Source organism: Hemitrygon akajei, chromosome 7 (genome assembly GCF_048418815.1).
Source record: "Hemitrygon akajei chromosome 7, sHemAka1.3, whole genome shotgun sequence".
NCBI lineage: Eukaryota > Metazoa > Chordata > Chondrichthyes > Myliobatiformes > Dasyatidae > Hemitrygon > Hemitrygon akajei.
The window spans coordinates 82,389,178-82,408,924 of NC_133130.1; the positions used below are offsets into that span (position 1 = coordinate 82,389,178).

The 19,747-nt window shown below is 43.6% G+C and overlaps 1 protein-coding gene across 2 annotated transcripts in view; it reads right to left on the bottom strand.

Moving 5' to 3' along the window:
* The window catches only part of plcb1 (phospholipase C beta 1), a 950,430-nt gene that overhangs the window by 100,417 nt on the left and 830,266 nt on the right, over positions 1-19,747 (bottom strand). For both annotated transcript variants that reach the window (XM_073051321.1, XM_073051322.1), the window contains exons 20-24: positions 13,181-13,335; positions 7,270-7,431; positions 2,407-2,506; positions 1,472-1,576; positions 1,101-1,210 (exon numbers count right to left, since the gene is read on the bottom strand). In XM_073051321.1, the coding sequence (XP_072907422.1) occupies positions 1,101-1,210; positions 1,472-1,576; positions 2,407-2,506; positions 7,270-7,431; positions 13,181-13,335 (632 nt within the window). The remainder of the gene's footprint in view (positions 1-1,100; positions 1,211-1,471; positions 1,577-2,406; positions 2,507-7,269; positions 7,432-13,180; positions 13,336-19,747) is intronic.

The following is a 19,747-nucleotide window of genomic DNA, read 5'->3' on the forward strand; positions in this document are numbered from 1 at the left end:
ATCCAAATGACATGTTTTTTGAAAGAGGGTATAAAAGCCAGAGATGAGGAATATTGCTTAAACAACAAAATTATTTTGTCTGTACTGCAATGAACAAAGGATCTTGGTGCAGACACTAAACCATTGATATTACAACTTGGCATATCAGAGAAAAAGCACAATTGCATTGCTCCAAAATCCCTCCATCATTTTGACAGCGGTGTTAGCCAGTTACAATGCAGTTTAACACCTTTGTTAAGATGTAATAAAGATAAACATATTATGATTGTGCCGTTACACTCTGAAATATCTCATTCTCTGCTTGTAACATCCAATTATAATCAGATCCCATCCTCCAGCAGCCCATCCACCTGTTCACTTACTCAACTGCCTTCAGTGCCAAATGGATTTCAGTTCCAAATATCAATTACATCGCACTGAAATCTACTCAGATGCAAGATTTGACATACAACCATCTTGCTTCATTTCGTTGGGGCTATGACAATCTTGTCTCACGAAGTCTATTCAACTCACCTTTTACTCTGACTGACCCCATGACTGCAGCCATTGCCCCAATCACTATCAATCATTTGCAGTAGCTGCTTTCTGACCACTATCCACTACTTTGACCATCACTGGACACCCCCCAAACATCAACTCCTCCCCTCTTAACAGCATCAAATCCCCACCCGACTATATAGACCCCCGATGGTTACCGGACTCTCCAAACTCTGTGCAAATTGCATTCCTGCATAATCAGGGTCTCTTCTGCAACGGCAATGCTTCCCTAAGCCAAAGAACGCTCTTTGATTAAGCCTGCTTCAGCCACACAATCCACCCTCCCCTCAACCTTCTAATGATCTCCTTTCCAACATGTTACCCCACTCTCATAAGCATCTGTCCTATGATGGAGGTTTCCAGTTGATGGATCTCCAAGTCTACAAGGTTGCTGGCCATACTTAAGGATTCCTGCATTAATCTTTACTTAATATTACTGAAATCTATTGATCTAACAACATGAGGTACCCACACAACTGCAGAGAACTCATCCCCAGGTTAAAATTCAAGCCATTGGTAGCTGCTTTAAACCCATTGTTAAACAAGATGAAAGCGTTCCTTACATCTTTCTTTTCTTCTTCCTCATCCTCTAAAGTTAGAGCCACAAGCTGCTGAGCTCTCTGCTCCATCAGATTCACATACCGAATTGGATTAGACAGGGCTTCAATCACATCTGTAACAGTAAACGAAATCGAACCATAAAAGTTTGCAAGAGTTACAGAAGGTCCTCAGCTGCCTCGGTAAGAGGCGAGAAGTTTATTGAACCACAATTACATAAAAAGACTTCTAAGTGGATGGCAATATATTTTAAATACCTTCATATTATTTGCAATCAAAAATATAAATTAGATATTATTTTGATCAGCAGCAATGTTTTTAGGTTTATTCATCACTGGATTCAGCTGAATCAAAGAATAAAGCTGCTTGCTTTTACCTGCAAAGGTATCAGGGACATAATCCTTAACCTCAATATAGACGAAGATCGCAGGGAGCATCAGCGGCACATTCCGTTCATTCCTCAGGCAGATGTAGTGGTAGCCTAAAACATTTCAGACAGCCAGCATCAGAGAGAGGAGCTGGTAAACTCGTAGCAGAAGAAACATAGAAAAGCTATTAACATAATACAGGCCCTTTGGCCCACGATGCTGTGCCGAACATGTACTTTAGAAATTACCTAGGGTTACCCATAGCCCTCTTTTTTTCTAAGCTCCATGTACCTATACAGGAGTCTCTTAAAAGACCCTATCTTATCCACCTCCACCATCATTGCTGGCAGCCCCCTCCACGCACTCATCACTCTCTGAGTAAAAAACTTACCCCTGAGATCTCCTCTGTAACTGGTTCCAAGCACCTTAAAACTGTGCCCTCTCATGTTAGCCATTTCAGCCCTGGGAAAAAGCCTCTGACTATCCACACGATCAATGTCTCTCATCATCTTATACACCTCTATCAGGTCACCTCTTATCCTCTGTCGCTCCAAGGAGAAAAGGTCAAGTTCACTCCACCTATCCTCATAAGGCCTGCTCCCCAATCCAGGCAACATCCTTGTAAATCTCCTCTGCACCCTTTCTATAGTTTCCACATCCTCCCTGTAGTGAGGTGACCAGAACTGAGCACAGTACTCCGAGTGGGGCCTGACCAGGGTCCTATATAGCTGCAACATTACCTTTCAGCTTTTGAACTCAATCCCACCGCTGATGAAGGCCAATGCACCGTATGCCTTCTTAACCACAGAGTCAAAGTGCAGCAGCTTTGAGTATCCTATAGACTTGGACCCCAAGATCCCTCTGATCCTCCACACTGTCAAGAGTATGGAGGATCAGAGAAGTTAGCAATAATCACAGGAATGGAAACGTGCACTGTTCTTACCTGGACGAATAGCTTGTACAGGCAGTATTCTGTGCCCTATAAATTTACCTCCTTCTTCATAGACAGCAATTCTCAAGGAAGATAATGATGGCAGCACAACCTGAAGAAGTAAAAACACATGTCAGGACAGCACTGAAAATTAATAAGATATCTGAAACAATGTCAAATTAAATTTATAAAAGTTTGGTAATGTTTTTTGTTAAAAATATTTCCAAAAGCACATTGGACTTTATTCTAATTTATCCCTCAATATTTATAACAGTCACACCATCACGCCCCGTTTTCTAAAGAGGCCATGAATTTCCACAAGGTGAATACGTCAACTGTGGGGAGGACATACGAGCTGTTTACCTTTAAGCAGTACACACTGCCAGGCATTTTCAGTGGGTGCCCAGCAAATGCAGAGACCTTGTCATTGTGTACTGTTGCTGCACAGTCCTGCAAAATGAAGAGGAAGGAAGCATGGAGGCCGGGGGCAATGAGACAGGGCTTGAAGAATAGAAAGAGCAAGAGACTAAGAGGAAGGGGACCTCCACTAAGAGAGTGTCGCTGCAAACAGACAGATGGAGGAGAGAAGCTTTGCTGGCACTGGTCAAATACGAGTCCCTGATAAAGAGCTACTTCTCCTAAGGAGCCTGAAAGTTCACGGTACCAATTTGAGTCAAGTGACCCTCTCCACATTCGAGCTTCTACCACTGACAGCGAGGCTGCGGCGGCTCTACTCTCCGTACCACTCTGCTGTGCTGAATTATTTACCCAGATTAAGATGGGGCGAGAGGGTAAAGGGCAGGAGTGGGCAATGCCCACTGAATAATTATCCAGCTTCTACTTTTACCAGAAGTATTAAATATCCTGTTAAAGAAAATAAACACATGGATGATAATTAGCAAACAATTCCACAGCAGCAGGTCTCCGTGGCGCCAGATGATGCAGTGAGGTTTATAAAGTTGTGAGTGATATAGACAGACCCTCTTTTTTTTGCCTGTGGTGGGGTGTTGAAAACTAGCAGCGACTAGTTGAAGGTGAGACCAGTGAAATTTAAAAGAAGTCTGAAGGGTAAGCTTTTCACACAGAGGGTGGTGGTGTTTACCTGGAATGAGCTACCAGAGGTGGTGGTAAAGGCAGCTACAATATCAATATTTAAAAGCCACTTAGATGGGTAATTGGAAAGGCATAGAGGGATGTGGGCTTAACACGAGCAAATAGGATTAGTGTATGTAGCCAGCATGGTCAGCATGGACAAAGTGGGAGGAAAAGGCCAGTGTCTAGGCTGTATTTTGTTTTATTTAGCAATACAGCACTTTGACAGGCCCTCCCGGCTCAACGAATTGGCACCATCCAATTATACCCATGTGATAATTTAACCTGCTAGCCCCTTCATCGGGGGAATGTGGGAGAAAACCAGAGTAGCTGGAGGAAATCCATGCGGTTACAGGAAGCAGATATAATATTCTTAGAGACAGAGGTGGAATTGATCCTGGGTCGCTGGAGCTGTAAGAGCATTACGCTAACCGCTCTGCTGCCCTGCTGCCTGCAGTCCTTTATTATGATCCTGTATGATCCCACAATTCTTTCATAAAAGTAAGCAAGTATCATAAGGCGCTACTAAATGAAAAATTGACACTGAAGCACACAGGGGAAATTTCTGGAGAGGCAACAAATATTTTGGATAGTTCTGAAAGAAGAAGGGAAAGGAACCAGGAACTACCAAGAGTTGGTGAAGGAGTTGCTGAATTTATGGCAACACTCCCTCCAATTCCTTTTGCCTCTGTGTAGACCAACCATTGCACTGAGCAGGAAGTTTGAGCTAGGTTGAAAACTGTGCAGCAGTTTAAATGTTTTTTAAATGAATATTTTAATGAATACTATGAATATTTTGAATGAAAATTGAAAAATATCACATACTTTTCATTTTATTTATTAATTGGTGTATAATGAAATGTAGCACGACAAAGAAAATCATTGACGTTCCGTGAACTTTTTCGAGCTGCACCCAATTCCAGTTGTGCAGCAACACAGGCTATGAATGCGGGAGCGTTTCATTTACTGGAGCAGTTCAGGGACAACACAGCTGCAAGGACTGCATTTAAAATAGCAGGTGTAAGGAGGGGAGTGAAGAGATCTCGATGGGGTTTGGGAGGTCACAGACAGAACAAAGGGGAAGAGGACATTGAGTTCTTTGAAATAATGATAAGAATCTTAAAACCTGGGCATTATTTAATTGAGAGCTGATGGAGGTGCAAAGCCATGAGAACAAGCTGAGGGGGTGGATGGGATATGGTGCAAGTTTAATCTTGGACACCGAGTTTTGGATGATTTCAAGTTCATGGGTCGTGAGAGACAGTAAAAGAGCCAAGACAGTGTTGGGAATAAGGAGTTACAGACATTGGCACACAAACTAATTGAAGTCAAGTCAATTGGTCAGCTATGTTCTGGCTCAACAGCCTGAAACAAATGCCTGCACAGCTCTTGTGCAATTGAACTCTTAATCAAGTCACTGAAATAACTTTGACAAAGTACTACGTCCTCCTCTGGTCTATGGAGGACAGACAGGACAGACAGAACTAATGTAAAACAGAAGTAGGAAGGTATGAAACTCCTCACAAGACCATAGTGTAAGTTCCGATGGAAGTTTAATTCTGTTTTTTTACCTCCATGATTATTGCCTTCACTCTGATTCTGTTTCAGATACCTGACTTCCACCGATTAAACAATTCCATGAAATTAGCAAGGTGGTTGACTGAGGCTAAAGTGCAAACCCAAAACAACCTAGCTCAAATGATTGACCATTATGAGTATGATGTGCATTGTGAGTCTGTGTTCGGATCTTCAGTGCTTGGGCTACTCGTATCACAAATTCCAGAAATCTTGCTCCAACTAGTTATGTCTGTAATATTGCCAGTTCATGGGAAGACGTTTATAAAAAGCTATCAGGAATTTAAATTATTTGCTTTTTGGCCTGCATATTCAAGATTAATTTATAATTATTTTGTATAACTGGATGTTTGTTTTAGATTACAGACACTTTTTGCTTCCATTCTAAAACCTGGTACCAGTCTTGCTCAGTAGGAATCTCTTTATATATGTAACCCGGTGACCACTGAATGCGATTCATTATTGGTAAAAAGTGTACTCAGGCATTGATCTGGGTAATGCAAGAATACTTGTCTATGCCTTTAAGCGGAGATGGTGACATCATTACGCACACATGGGATAGTGGGGAAACCATTTTGCTTTCTGCTGCCGAAGCTGGTAGGGTGGTGGAATCAAATTCCCCCAGAGATGCTAGGCATGGTGAGGAATGGTGAGCATTAATTTACAATATCCATGTGAATTTGTTTATGCTTGATGGCGAATCGAGAATATCGGTAATTTGACATGTTTTACATGTGGATGCTTTAGATTTTCACGAGTAAAGAACTCAACGCTGGGTAGCGTGGCTTGCAAAGTTCCTCACCAGCCAGGTAGGTCAGTCTTCCTGTAATTTAACTACCAGGCAATATCTTGTAAAAGTTGTGCCAAAGTGTACCTTTTGTCTAACTTTATTGTATCATGACTGATTGTGCAAGTAACTGCGTAACGTGAATGTTTAATCTCTGTTCAGAAGCTCAGCACGTGTGTACTAAAAAGCAGTAGACTTCTTAGATGAGATGCATTCGCTTACATTTTTCGCTGCCATGTATAAGGTGCAGGGTTGGGGGGGATTCTAATGTTGTTTGTATTGTGTTCCTTCAGAATTGCCACAACCGTATTAGTATCGTATTTGTTCAGTATTAGTACTGTATCAGTTTTGTGTGATTTTCTTTGTATTTTTATACTGCATACGCAATTGATGGACACACCAGTGTGTGGATCGAACATTAAACGGAGATTGTAACGGTGGGATGTGATTGTAAAGTTCGTTCGTTTCGTTTTAAGACCCTCTTCTGGCACTTAAATATCTAAAACAGATCAAGGAATTAAAACCCAAAAAAGTAGTTGTTGTCCTGAGTGTGTACTTTTCCCTGGGCCACAACATATATTAGGAAGGAATTCAGGATGTGGAGCTGCAGGAAAATAACTGATCACTTGGCTTACAGTCCAGAAATGATAAATACAGTACTTAAAGGCTTTGCTCTCATTCAATACCACTCCCAAAAACTTCCACCTGATTTTCATGATCCAACAAGTCCTCTAGCCTACTGTGAAATTCTCAAAAGGCTCTGCTGGCAATGCACTCAAAACCAGACTTTAATTCCTGCCATGTCCAAACCATCAAGCTTTGTGGTTGACCAAAAGTAAAGCAGTATCAAACCCTGCAACTGGGCAGGAGAAAATAAAATGTGACCTTCCTGCCTTCATAGCGTTGTGCATAGCTCAGGAACAAAACTCTTTTCATAGAACCGGAAGAGTAAATATTTGTCCCTGGCTGCACTTGCTAACTGTGCAGCATCAGAACGTATCGAACACGCGGTGCGCATGTATGTGCACGTGTACATGTTCTGGAAATGGAAATGAACAATGAGAAATTACACAAGTAACACAATTCCCTCAAATGTACTCAGAAATGATGGCACCATAGCCAATGTAAATATTAAAATAGGCCTGCAAGTTCCTGCCACTTATTACAATCACTCAGTTTATTGGCTTCATATTATTCTTGAATCCCCTCCATTTCCTAATAGCCCATCTTGTAACTGTGGTATGCTACAAGGATTGCTACAGTGATCCACTGATATGTAAGGGCTGAATTACTTCACACGCAATGAGTCAGATATTAAACGTGGAGGTGTATAAGCCCTGGGTTGATGCATTCTCCTTTTGTCTCTGATCACAAAGAAAAAGACTGTTTGACTTACTTGCCTTGGATGCTAAAGTACAAACCTTTTTAAACACAATAGGGTCATCTTCCCAGACTGGATTCACTGCATTTTGTGAAGTTTTTGTTTTGAAAGCTTTTCGTCTCGTGTCCACAGGTAAACCAAACATATCAATCTCCACGTAAGTCCCAACTTTCTTATCAGAAAGAAACTGACCAGAGATAACCTGTGAAAAAAATACATCAAACAGAGGATCTCATCAGTGTAGACTTGAGACTTAGCTGAATGACCAAAGGGATTAACTTTAGAAGGGCTTCAAATATCTCAGTTAACATAAACACTACAACACTACAAACCAAACAAAGAAAAAGACTGCTGCTTTTCTGCAAAAATCATCTCACTGCCAGTTACTTTAAGCAGGGAATTCGTGTCATGAATAAAAAGACCAGCAGTTCTAGAGTACCTTTCAGGACCCTAGGGCCTTATTCCCAATTGAAGACTTTTTTAGTCAATTCTGTCAAAGGAACATGGCGGTAGATTTGGACAATGCTGACTCCCACATACAGCAATCTCATAATAGGCAGTTAACAGCTTAAAACATTCCCAGTTAACCCTATAATGAGGGTGCTGATTGGAGGCAGGAGGCAAGCACCAACAACAGTCCCACTCTTTTAAGAAGTTGAGGCTCAAGGCAATGGAATGAGCTTTGCAATTTTCCATGGTTGAAAATATGACGCATGGAAACAGGTTAGAATCGGTGATGGCGAGATGGCCTTTGGCTGTCCGTCGGGTTGGGTCATGAGGCCAACGTACTGTATGGATATGTGCCCTGGAATGGGAAAAACTGTGCAACATCTCAAAATCAGTGAAGAGTGGATGTAAGAGGATTTCAGTGAGCAAGAACAAGGCCAGGAAGGAAATTCAGCTTCTTTGTGTGCATTGGTGGGGCTGGCCTTAAAGAATCATTGAGTCACAATTGTACAACCAAGTTCAAGCCCTTTGGCCCACCATAGCTAGATCGAATTTTTACCCATCTGCATTCATCCCATTTGCCGGCATTCCGTCAGTATCTTTCTATGCTTTGCCAATTTACTGTCTGTCTAATGTCTCTTAAACAGAGCGACTGTATCTGAGTATACCATCTTATCTTGTAAAGAATTTCACATATCAACTACTCTTTGTGTAAAAAATACTTTCCCCTCAAATCTCCTTTAAAACTCCTTCCTTTCACTTTATTCTTAAGCCTTCTTATTTATGATATCCCAGACATGGGAAGAAGATCTCTACTGTCTATCCAACCAATACCTCTTATAATTTAATTACTTATACAGTATCAGGCTACCTCATCTTTTTCCATCCAGGGAAACTAAGTCCCACTAGTCCCCATAACTAGTGTCTCCAATCTTGACAACATCCTAACAAATCTCCTCTGTACTTTCTGCAGCATAATCACATCTTCCTATAGTGTGATGACCGGACTGCACACTGTACTCCAAGTATAGTGAAACCAGTGTGTTGTTAAGTTCACGTCAAGTCAAGTCAAATCAAGTCAACTTTTAGTGTCATTCGACCATAACTGCTGGTACAGTGCATAGTAAAAATGAGACAATGTTTTTCAGGACCATGGTTTACATGACACAGTACAAAAAACTAGACTGAACTATGTAATAAAAAAAAACAGAGGAAGCTATACTACAGACCTACGCTGGACTGCATAAAGTGCACAAAAACAGTACCGGCATTACAATAAATAATAAACAGGACAGTAGGGCAAGGTGTCAGTCCAGGCTTCGGGTATTGAGGAGTCTGATGGCTTGGGGAAGAAACTGTTATATAGTCTGGTCGTAAGAGTCCAAATGCTTCGGAGCCTTTTCCCAGACGGCAGGAGGGAGAAGAGATTGTATGAGGGGTGCATGGGGTCCTTCATAATGCTGTTTGCTTTGTGGATGCAGTGTGTAGTGTAAATGTCCATGATGGTGGGCAGAGAGACCCCGATGATCTTCTCAGCTGACCTCACTATCCACTGCAGGGTCTTGCGATCCGAGATGGTGCAATTTCCGAACCAGGCAGTGATGCAGCTGCTCAGGACGCTCTCAATACAACCCCTGTAGAATGTATTGAGGATGGGGGGTGGGAGATGGACTTTCCTCAGCCTTCACAGAAAGTAGAGACGCTGCTGGGCTTTCTTTGCTATGGAGCTGGTGTTGAGGGACCAGGTGAGATTCTCCGTCAGGTGAACACCAAGAAATTTGGTGCTCTTTACGATCTCTACCGAGGAGCCGTCGATGTTCAGCGGGGAATGGTCGCTCCGTGCCCTCCTGAAGTCAACAACCATCTCTTTTGTTTTGTTCACATTAAGAGACAGGTTGTTGGCTCTGCACCAGTCCGTTAGCCGCTGCACCTCCTCTCTGTAAGCTGACTCGTCGTTCTTGCTGATGAGTCCCACCATGGTGGTGTCATCGGCGAACTTGATGATATGGTTCGAGCTGTGTGTTGCAGCACAGTCGTGGGTCAGCAGAGTGAACAGCAGTGGACTGAGCACACAACCCTGGGGAGCCCTCGTGCTCAGTGTGATGGTGTTGGAGATGCTGCTCCCGATCCGGACTGACTGAGGTCTCCCAGTCAGGAAGTCTAGGATCCAGTTGCAGAGGGAGGTGTTCAGGCCCAATAGGCTCAGCTTTCCAATCAGTTTCTGAGGGATGATTGTGTTGAATGCTAAACTGAAGTCTATGAACAGCATTCGAACATACGTGTCTTTTTTGTCCAGGTGGGTTAGGGCCAGGTGGAGGGTGGTGGCAATGGCGTCATCTGTTGAGCGGTTGGGACGGTACGCAAACTGCAGGGGGTCCAGTGAGGGGGGCAACAGGGTCTTGATGTGCCTCATGATGAGCCTCTCGAAACACTTCATGATGATGGATGTGAGAGCAACGGGACGGTAGTCATTGAGGCAGGACACTGAAGACTTCTTCGGCACGGGGACGATGGCGGCGGCCTTGAAGCACGTTGGAATGGTGGCGCTGCTCAGGGAGATGTTGAAGATGTCAGTGAGAACATCTGCAAGCTGGTCTGCACATCCTCTGAGCACTCTATCAGGGATGGTGTCTGGTCCAGCAGCCTTGCAACATGACTTCCAAACTCTTATATTCCAAGTTGCAACCCATGAAGGCAAGTGTGCCATGCACTATTATTGACCATCATATCTATCCTCATTGACACTTTTGGGACTTGAACCCTGAAGTCCTTCTGTTCATTAACATTCCTTAAGAGTCCTACCATTTATATCCTACCCTATTCAACTTCCCAAATTACATCACCTCTACTTGGGTCAAGATTCACTTCCTATCACCAAGCCAGTCTGCCTTGGACTCCATATGCCTTAGAACTTCGGACTAGTTTACCATGAAGGACCTTGTTAAATGCCATTATAGACAATGTCAACCACTCAACCTTAACCAAACTTCTCAATTACCTCCTCAAAAAAACACACTAAAGTATTAGCAAGGCAGGATTTCCCTTGCACAAAGCACAAAGACTGTGCTTGATCAGCCGCTGCCTTTCCAAATGTACCAATAAATCTTACCAATAAGAACGTTTTCCATTTATTTCATTGGCACTGATGTAGGGCTCACCTGCCTATAGTTACTAGGCTCATTCCTGCTGCCCTTTAGAAATAAAGGTTTCCTGGTACCTCATCTATGGTGAACAAGGATGCAATAATCTCCATTAGGACCCCACTTATTTCCTCCCTTCTTGGGATTGATCTCATCTGGCCCTGGGGGTTTATCAACTCTTATGTGTTCCATGACACCTAACACTTGCACCTTCTAAGTATGATCATGCTTCAGACTAACAATGTGCTCCACCCTGTTCTCACTATCTTCCGTGATCTTCTCCTTGGGTAGAAGGGGAACTTATTCAGATACTCACCCACATCACTAGTTCCATATGTAGATTACTTCTCTGAGTCCTTAAACCCTGGCCTTACCTAACAGAGTATTTGCAACAGTTGTAACAAACTTCAACTTGTCTCTCAGCACATAATCTTAGACCAAGGGTGGTAAACATCCTAAATTGGCCATAATACTCAAACAAAATTCTCTCATGTGCCATGGTAATTTTGAGCAGACATTATCATTGATCAATGGATGAGTGGAATGTGCCAATCAGCAACACTTGGCTGCACTGGAAACCAGCAAGGTTTCGGCAAACTTGAGCATTTCCTTCATTGACTTGCTAATCTTCCAGCAGCAGCTGATGTTTGTCTCATCATGCACCCCTGGGGACAGCTCGTAGACCAGAGAGTCCTGGGCAATCTTAACGTCGCCAGGAATACATCACGATAACCTAGTGGTTACAGCGATGCTATTACAGCTTGGGGCATTCCAGAGTTCAGAGTTCAATTTCTGCACCATTCTGTAAGGATTCTGTACATCCTCCTTGTGCAATGTGTGAGTTTTCTTCGGGTCCTTCAGTTTCCTTCCAATGTGCAAAGACACAATTGGTCATTGTAAATTGACTTGTAGGTTAGAGTTGGGCAGGTTTGTTGTGGATTGCTGGGATGGTGTGACTCAAAAAGCCAGAGGACTCACCGCACTGTATCGCTAAATAGCTCTTTGATGCCACTTTCTTCAAGCACCTAAAGCCTTCTAGTGAAGCTTCTCCCACAAAACTGTTTGGAAGGGTGTTCAAGAACTTAGACCCAGTGATGGTGAAGGGGCTATGATAAATTTCCAAGTCACACTGGATTGCCTCTTTGATAGGAATTGTAGTGAGGGGTGTCGCCATGTCCATGCTGCCCTGTTTGATGGCAGAGGAGATGCTGTTGGGAGTGCTCTGGGTGAATAATTGCAGTGCTCTTTGTAGATGGCACACTTTGCAGCCATAGTTTGCTTGTGCCAGAGGGAGTGAATGTTTAATGTTGGGTATGAGGTGTTAATCAAGAGGGTTTGGGTAGTATTGAGCACGTCAAGTATAGTTGGAGCAGCATTCATCGACACAAGTCTTAATCTCTCACACTCCTGATCTTCTGAATTGCCATACTCTTTCCCCTCCACATGAAATACAAGTGAGCACGTCTCTGGCTAAACTCTTCTCTGAGTGCTGTTCACCCTCATTCACTATATCTCAGCCAGAAATGTAAAGAAACCACATATGCACACATGGATACACACAAGATGCTGCAGGTGCTGGAATCTGGAGCAAATGAGAAACCGCTGGAGGAACTCAGCCTGTCAGGCAGCATCTGTGGAGGCAGAGGGATGGTCAACGTTTTGGGTTGAGACCCTCCATTGGGACTGATGCTCCAGAGTGTCCACATACCCTTCCCCCGCATTACTATCTTCCAAACCCTTCTCATGGTGAGTGCAGATGAGAAGTATTCACCAGTAGACTGATCAGTCTTGGATGCAGAGTTTTAATCCAAAGTATTAACCATCTCTCCACGAGGCAGAATTCCTCCAGCAGCTTGTCTTTTCCTTGGTCTATGTGGATTTCAGGTCCTTTCATGTGCAAATATAAGGCACAAATTATAAGAGACTCGTTTAGTGATTGTTTCAAACAACTCTCCCCATGCTTTGAGGAAAAAGTACAAACGTTTGTACTTACAGGTGTTGAAAAACTTCAAGGTTAATTAATCAGAGTGTTTGTTAGCTCACATGTATATGATTAAGCCCATACTATCGTGAATGTACGAAAGATTTCAAGACGAGATTGTTTGATGGAGTTAAAGGCAGTATAATTGCAGAATGAAGTTTAGATTCATAAAATAACAGTTGTACTCGGATACACTGAGTGTACAGATCGGCAGAGCAAGATCAATTCTGTGATTCAGCAGCCTGTCCACCTACAGATCTTAAATGCGTAAAATGGACCAGCACTTTGCTGGCACCTATGTGCCACTTGTCAAATGTTAATTACGTTTGCACTAACATTAAAAACACTGTTAGAAATCACAGTCAGAGATTAGAGTACCACACCTTCACCGACAGGGTGTTGGCCACGATCCCGTCAACTGTTGTCTCAGTGAAGGGGTCGAAGTGCTTGTCCGTTCGTCTCATGAACTCCGGCTTCAAGCGGAAGCCACTCTTCCCATTGTGTTCAAACATCCCCATGTTCAGTTGCATCGCCAGGTCTGCATAAATTATTCAGGATAAAAAAACAAAATTGATTGACACTTAATAACTTTACGATTTTCCACTTCTGCATGTGCGTGGTACGTTATTCAATGCAAAAAGTTTTTAAAAAGCAGAAGAAAATTTAACTTGGGACTTACGTTATTGTAGGAGTTGTGACCCATTAAATTGTTGTTATGACAGAAAAAGTATAATCCAGTTATAAGAACATAAAAATAGAACCAACAATAGAGCATTCAGCCCATCATGCCTGCTCTGATATCCGATGGCTGTGCTTTTGTCTCAGTGCTACTGTCGTGCACTTATCTAGATCCCATTATTAACATCATAGCTAAAATTATTATAACCCTATAGTTTTTTCCATTCTTCTTCTGAATGTAGTGTTTCATGGGGATAATTTCCAGAAGAATTAGAGCCTAAACAACCACCAGCTGGAGGCCTTGATGGTTTTGATATCATCAAGCAACAATTGTGTGTGTGTGCGCGTGCGCGCGTGTGTGTACGCGCGTGTGTGTGTGTGCGTGTGTGTCTGTGCGTGTGTGTACGCGTGTGTGTGTGTGCGTGCGTGTGTTTGTGTGTACGTGCGTGTCTGCGTGTGTGCACGCACGCGTGTGTGTTTGTGTTTGTGTGTGTGTACACGTGCGTGTGTATGCGTGTGTGTGTGTGCGTGCGCCCACATGTGTGTGCGCGTGTATGCGTGTGTGTGCGTGTGCGTGTGTCACACTTCAGAAAGATGGGAAGTCCGCAACATTCAGGAACAGACCATCCTGCTTCTAATCATCTTGTAGCCCTAAGGCCTCCCCTGATGAGCTTAACCGTAGTCATTGTAAAACAGCACAGCTTGCGTGGAATCAACTGACTGAAAGAATGGGGCAGCACAGTTACAGCTTCAATAAGCTGAGTTCATAGTGGCATTTGTGCATTTTCCCCATTGTTTCCCGGGTTTCCTCTGCATGCTCCAGTTCCCTCTCACGTCCCAACGGTGTGCAGGTTGGTCGGACCATTAACCATTGTAAATCACCCCTCGTGGGCGGGTGAGGGATGGAACCTGAGGGGCGTTGATGAGAAATGTGGGAAAATAAAAATACATCAGTGTAAGAATTAGTCTAAATGGGAACGGTGTCGAGGGGCTGAAGGGTTTGCTGATAAGCCATGTGAATCCAATGATGGCAAACTCCAATTCCCTAAAGAGAATATTTAAAACATACAGGGAAGAGAAGTTAGTAGCAGTGTTAGAGCTAATTGGTTATATCCTTCTTTCAACCAGTACAGTTACAATGAATTGCCCATCCCCCTTTTGTGCGACTCCCGTCACTGAAACCTGCTTCACCATGGTAGTTCTGTGAAACATTAATCTGGGGTGTGATCAATCGTCACCTGCAGGAAAATGAATAGCGAAGGCAATCCAGCAGTGATATACAAATCACGTTCAACAAATTCGACCGAATGCCTTGATGAGGCTGCTGACAGTGGATGTGGTGATTACGGACTGCGGGAAGGCTCTTGATAAGGTGTCACGTGGCAGGCTTATCCACAATGTTGAAGTTCATGGCATAAAAGGGAGGGCCAGAGTGGATGCAATGGGCCAAATGACTTTCCGCTGTCCTGCAGCCATTCTATGACTTCTCTTTCACAGAGTCATGTCACCTTCCCTGTATTGACACTTTCCATAAACATTTTCAAGTTTTTTCCCAATACGAATGTTAAGCCAACTGGCCTTTAGCTTCCTGTTTTCTGTCAGCATTTTTAAATAAAGGATTTGTCTATTTTTCAATCTAATGGAAGCTACTCCAAATCTAATGAATTTTGCAAATTAAAGCCATTTCATCAATTAGCTCAATAGCCAGTTCCATTATGACCAGAGGATCAAGGTTGTCACCAACAATTTATTGCATGTTATTGATCAGTTCGCTGTTCTTAAGTTCCCTGTGCACAATTTATAACAATTTCTGGGATGTTACCTAGTCCCTCTGTAATAAGGACAGGGACAAAGTAACAGTTTAATTCACCTGTAATCGCTTTATTTACCATTTGTAATTCCCTACGCTCACTTCCTGCAGGATCATCATTCTGTCCTTATCTTAATTATCTATGGAAACTCTTACCATCTGTTTTTATCTTTTTATTGATTTCCAGCCTCAGAAAAGGACTCCATCTCTGTTGCTTCATTTCTAAAGCACATCACTGGAGTCATTGAGGATTAGAAAACTACAGCACAGAAACAGGCCCTTTTGCCCATCTAGGCTGTGCCAAACAAATTAACCTGCCTACTCCAATCACCCTGCACTGGTACTATAGCTCTACATACCCCTACCATCCAAGTACCTACCCAGACTTCTCTCAAAAGTTAAAATCAAGCTTGTATGAACCACTTGTGCTGGCAGCTTACTTCATGCTCTCCTGATCCTCTGAGTGAAGCTTCCCCTCATGTTCTCCTTAAACGTTTCACCTTTCACCCTTAACCCATGACCTCTAGTTGTCGCATCCAACTTCAGTGGAAAATCACAGTTTGCATTCACCCTATCTATATCCTCGTAATTTTGTATACCTCTATCAATTCTTCCCTCAACCTTCTACGTTCCAGGGAATAAAGTACTAAACTATTTAATCTTTCTGTATAACTCCGGTCTGTCAGTCCCAGCAACATACTTGTGAATTTTCTTACAACCTTATTTACATCTTCCCTGTAGGTAGGTGACCAAAACTGCACACAATACTCCAAATTAAGCCTTATCAGTGTCTTGTATAATTTCAAAATAACATCTCATCTCCTGTACTCAATACTTTGATTTATGAAGGCTAATGTGCCAAAAGCTTTCTTTATTGATTGGATGATAGGATGCAAAACTGGGCTGAGAAATGGCAGATGGAGTTCAACCCAGATAAGTGTGTGGTGGTTCATTTTGGTAGGTCAAATATGATGGCAGAATATAGTATTAATGATAAGACTCTTGGCAGAGTGGAGGATCAGAGAGATCTTGGGGTCCGCGTCCATAGGACACTCAAAGCTGCTGCGCAGGTTGTCTCTGTGGTTCAGAAAGCATACGGTGTATTGACCTTCATCAATCGTAGTTTTGAGTTTAGGCGCCGAGAGGAAATGTTGCAGCTATATAGGACCCTGGTCAGACCCCACCCTGGAGTACTATGCTCAGTTCTGGTCGCCTCACTACAGGAAGGATGTGGAAACTATAGAAAGGGTGCAGAGGAGATTTACAAGGATGTTGCCTGGATTGGGCAGCATGCCTTATGAGAATAGGTTGTATGAACTCGGCCTTTTCTCTTTGGAGTGACGGAGGATGAGAGGTGACCTGATAGAGGTGTATAAGATGATGAGAGGCATTGATCATGTGGATAGTCAGATGCTTTTTCCCAGGGCTGAAATGGCTAGCATAAGAGGGCATAGTTTTCAGGTGCTTGGAAGTAGGCACAGAGGAGACGTCAGGGGTAAGTTTCCTTACGCAGTGAGTGGTGAGTGCATGGAATGGGCTGCCGGTGATGGCAGTGGAGGCAGATATGATAGAGTCTTTTAAGAGACTCCTGGATAGGTACATGGAGCTTAAAAAAATTGAGGGTTATGGGTAACCCTAGGTAATTTCTAAGGTAAGGACATGTTTGGCACAGTTTTGTGGGCTGAAGGGCCTGTATTGTGCTGTAGGTTTTCTATGTTTCTACGACCCTATCTACTTGTGACACCACTTTCAATGAATTATGTACCTGTATTCCCAGATACCCTTGTTCTACAGCATTCCTCAGTGTCCTACTACTAATGGTGTAAGATCTATCCTAGTTGGTCCTATCGAAGTGCAACACCATGCACTGTCTGCATTAAATTCCACCTGCCATTTCTCAACCATTGTTTGAGTTGGTTCAGAACCCGCTGCAAGCTCTGATAGTCTTCCTCGCTGTCCACTACACTCCAATCTCAGTGTCACCTTCAAATTTGCCGATTCAGTTAACCACATCATTGATATAGATGACTCCGGACTCAGCATCGGTCCCTGAGGCACTTCACTAGTCACAGGGCTCTAGTCAGAGTTGCAACCGTCTACTACCACTCGCTGGCTTCTTTTGTGAAGCCAATGTTTAATCCAATTTACTACCCATCCTGAATGCCAAGCAACTGAACCTTCTTGACTAACTTCCCATGCAGGACCTTGTCAAATGCCTTACTAAAGTCCATGTAGACAACCTCCACTGCCTTGCCTTCATCAGCTTTCCTGGTAACTTCCTCAAAAACTTCTATAAGATTGGTTAGACATGAACTACCACGCACAAAGTCATGCTGACTATCCCCAATCAGACCATGTCTATGCAAAGACTCTGGTCCCTCAGAATATCTTCCAACAACTTTCTGGCATCTGATGTCGAGTTCTCTCACTTCCTGGTTTAATTTTAAACAGCCGAACAATGTTAGCTATCACCCAGTCCTCCAGTACCTGACATGTTGCAAAGGATGATTCAAGTATCCCTGCTGGGGCCCTGCAATTTCTACACTTGCCTCCTGCAAGGTCTGAGGGAACACCTTGTCAGGCCCTGGGCATTTATCCATCCTAATTTGCCTCAGGACAGCAAACACCTCCTCCTCTGTAATCTGTACAGGGTCCATGAAGTTGATGTTGCTTTGTCTGACTTTTATAGACTCTGTGACTGTCTCCTGAGTTAATACCAATGCAAAAAATCTATTTAAGATCGCCCCCATCTCTTTTGGCTCTACACATGAATTACCATTCTGATTTTCCAGAGGACACATTTTGTCCCTTGCAAAATGTGACCATCCTTGAAGCCCTCCCTCCTACACCAACTCCTTAGTCACGTGTTAAACTATATAATCTTCCTATTTCCAGCCTCACTAGTGTGTAGCATGGGTCGCAATTCTGTCATCACAGCCCAGGAGGTCCTACTTTTTAGTTCTGCTAAATGGCTTCACTTTTGTTAACACTGAACCTTCTACCTGGTACTACATGGAGCCACATAAAGTAGAAACATAAGCAGGCCACATGGCTCCTTAAGCCTTCTCTGCTATTCAATAAGTTCATGGATGAGGCTTTTCATTCCAGGACGAAGGAGGTGTCTTCCTTTTTTAAAGAAAGGGGCTTCCCTTCCTCCACCATCAGCTCTGCTCTCAAACGCATCTCTCCCATTTCATCCACATCTGTTCTCACCCCATCCTCCCGCAACCACACTAGGGATAGGGTTCCTCTTGTCCTCACCTTCCACCCCACCAGCCTCTGGGTCCAACATATAATTCTCCATAACTTCCGCCACCTCCAAAGGGATCCCACTACCAAGCACATCTTTCCCTCCCCCCTTTCTGCTTTCCGCAGGGATCGCTCCCTATGCGACTCCCTTGTCCATTTGTCCCCCTTTCCCACCGATCTCCCTCCTGCAACTTATCCTTGTAAACGGAACAAGTGCTATACCTGCCCTTACACTTCCTCCCTCACCACCATTCAGGGCTCCAGACCGTCCTTCCAGGTGAGGTGACACTTCACCTGTGAGTCGGCTGGTGTGGTATACTGTATCCGGTGCTCCCGGTGTGGCCTTTTATATATTGGTGAGACCCGACACAGACCGGGGGGACTGTTTTGCTGAACACCTACGCTCTGTCCGCCAGAGAAAGCAGGATCTCCCAGTGGCCACACATTTTAATTCCAAGTCCCATTCCAATTCTGATATGTCTATCCATGGTCTCCTCTACTGTCAAAATGAAGCCACACTCAGGTTGGAGGAACAACACCTTATATTCTGTCTGGGTAGCCTCCAACCTGATGGCATGAACATTGATTTCTCTCACTTCTGTTAATGACCCCCTCCCCTTCTTACCCCATCCCTTATTTATTTGTTTGTCTGTTTATTTATTTATTTATTATTTATATTTCCCCCCCCCTTTTTTCCCTTTTTTTTTCTCTCTCTGCCCCTCTCACAATCACTCCTTGCCTATTCTCCATCTCCCTCTGGTGCTCCCCTCCCCCTTTTTTTCTCCCTAGGCCTCCCATCCCATGATCCTTTCCCTTCTCCAGCTCTGTATCCCTTTTGCCAGTCACCTTTCCAGCTCTTAGCTTCACCCCTCCCCGTCCTGTCCTCTCCTATCATTTTGGATTTCCCCCTTCCCCTCCCACTTTCAAATCCCTTATATCTCTCCTTTCAGTTAGTCCTGACGAAGGGTCTCGGCCTGAAACGTCGACTGTACTTCTCCCTATAGATGCTGCCTGGCCTGCAGTGTGTGTGTTGCTTGAATTTCCAGCATCTGCAGATTTCCTCGCGTTTGCAATAAGTTCATGGCTTCATTTCTTTTGCATTCATAAACCTCGATTATTTTTAGATACCAACATCTGTCCAATTCAGCCTTGAATGTTCTCAGCACTTTGCACCTGCAGCTTGCTGGGTTTTAAAGATCCCCCTGTGATAAGT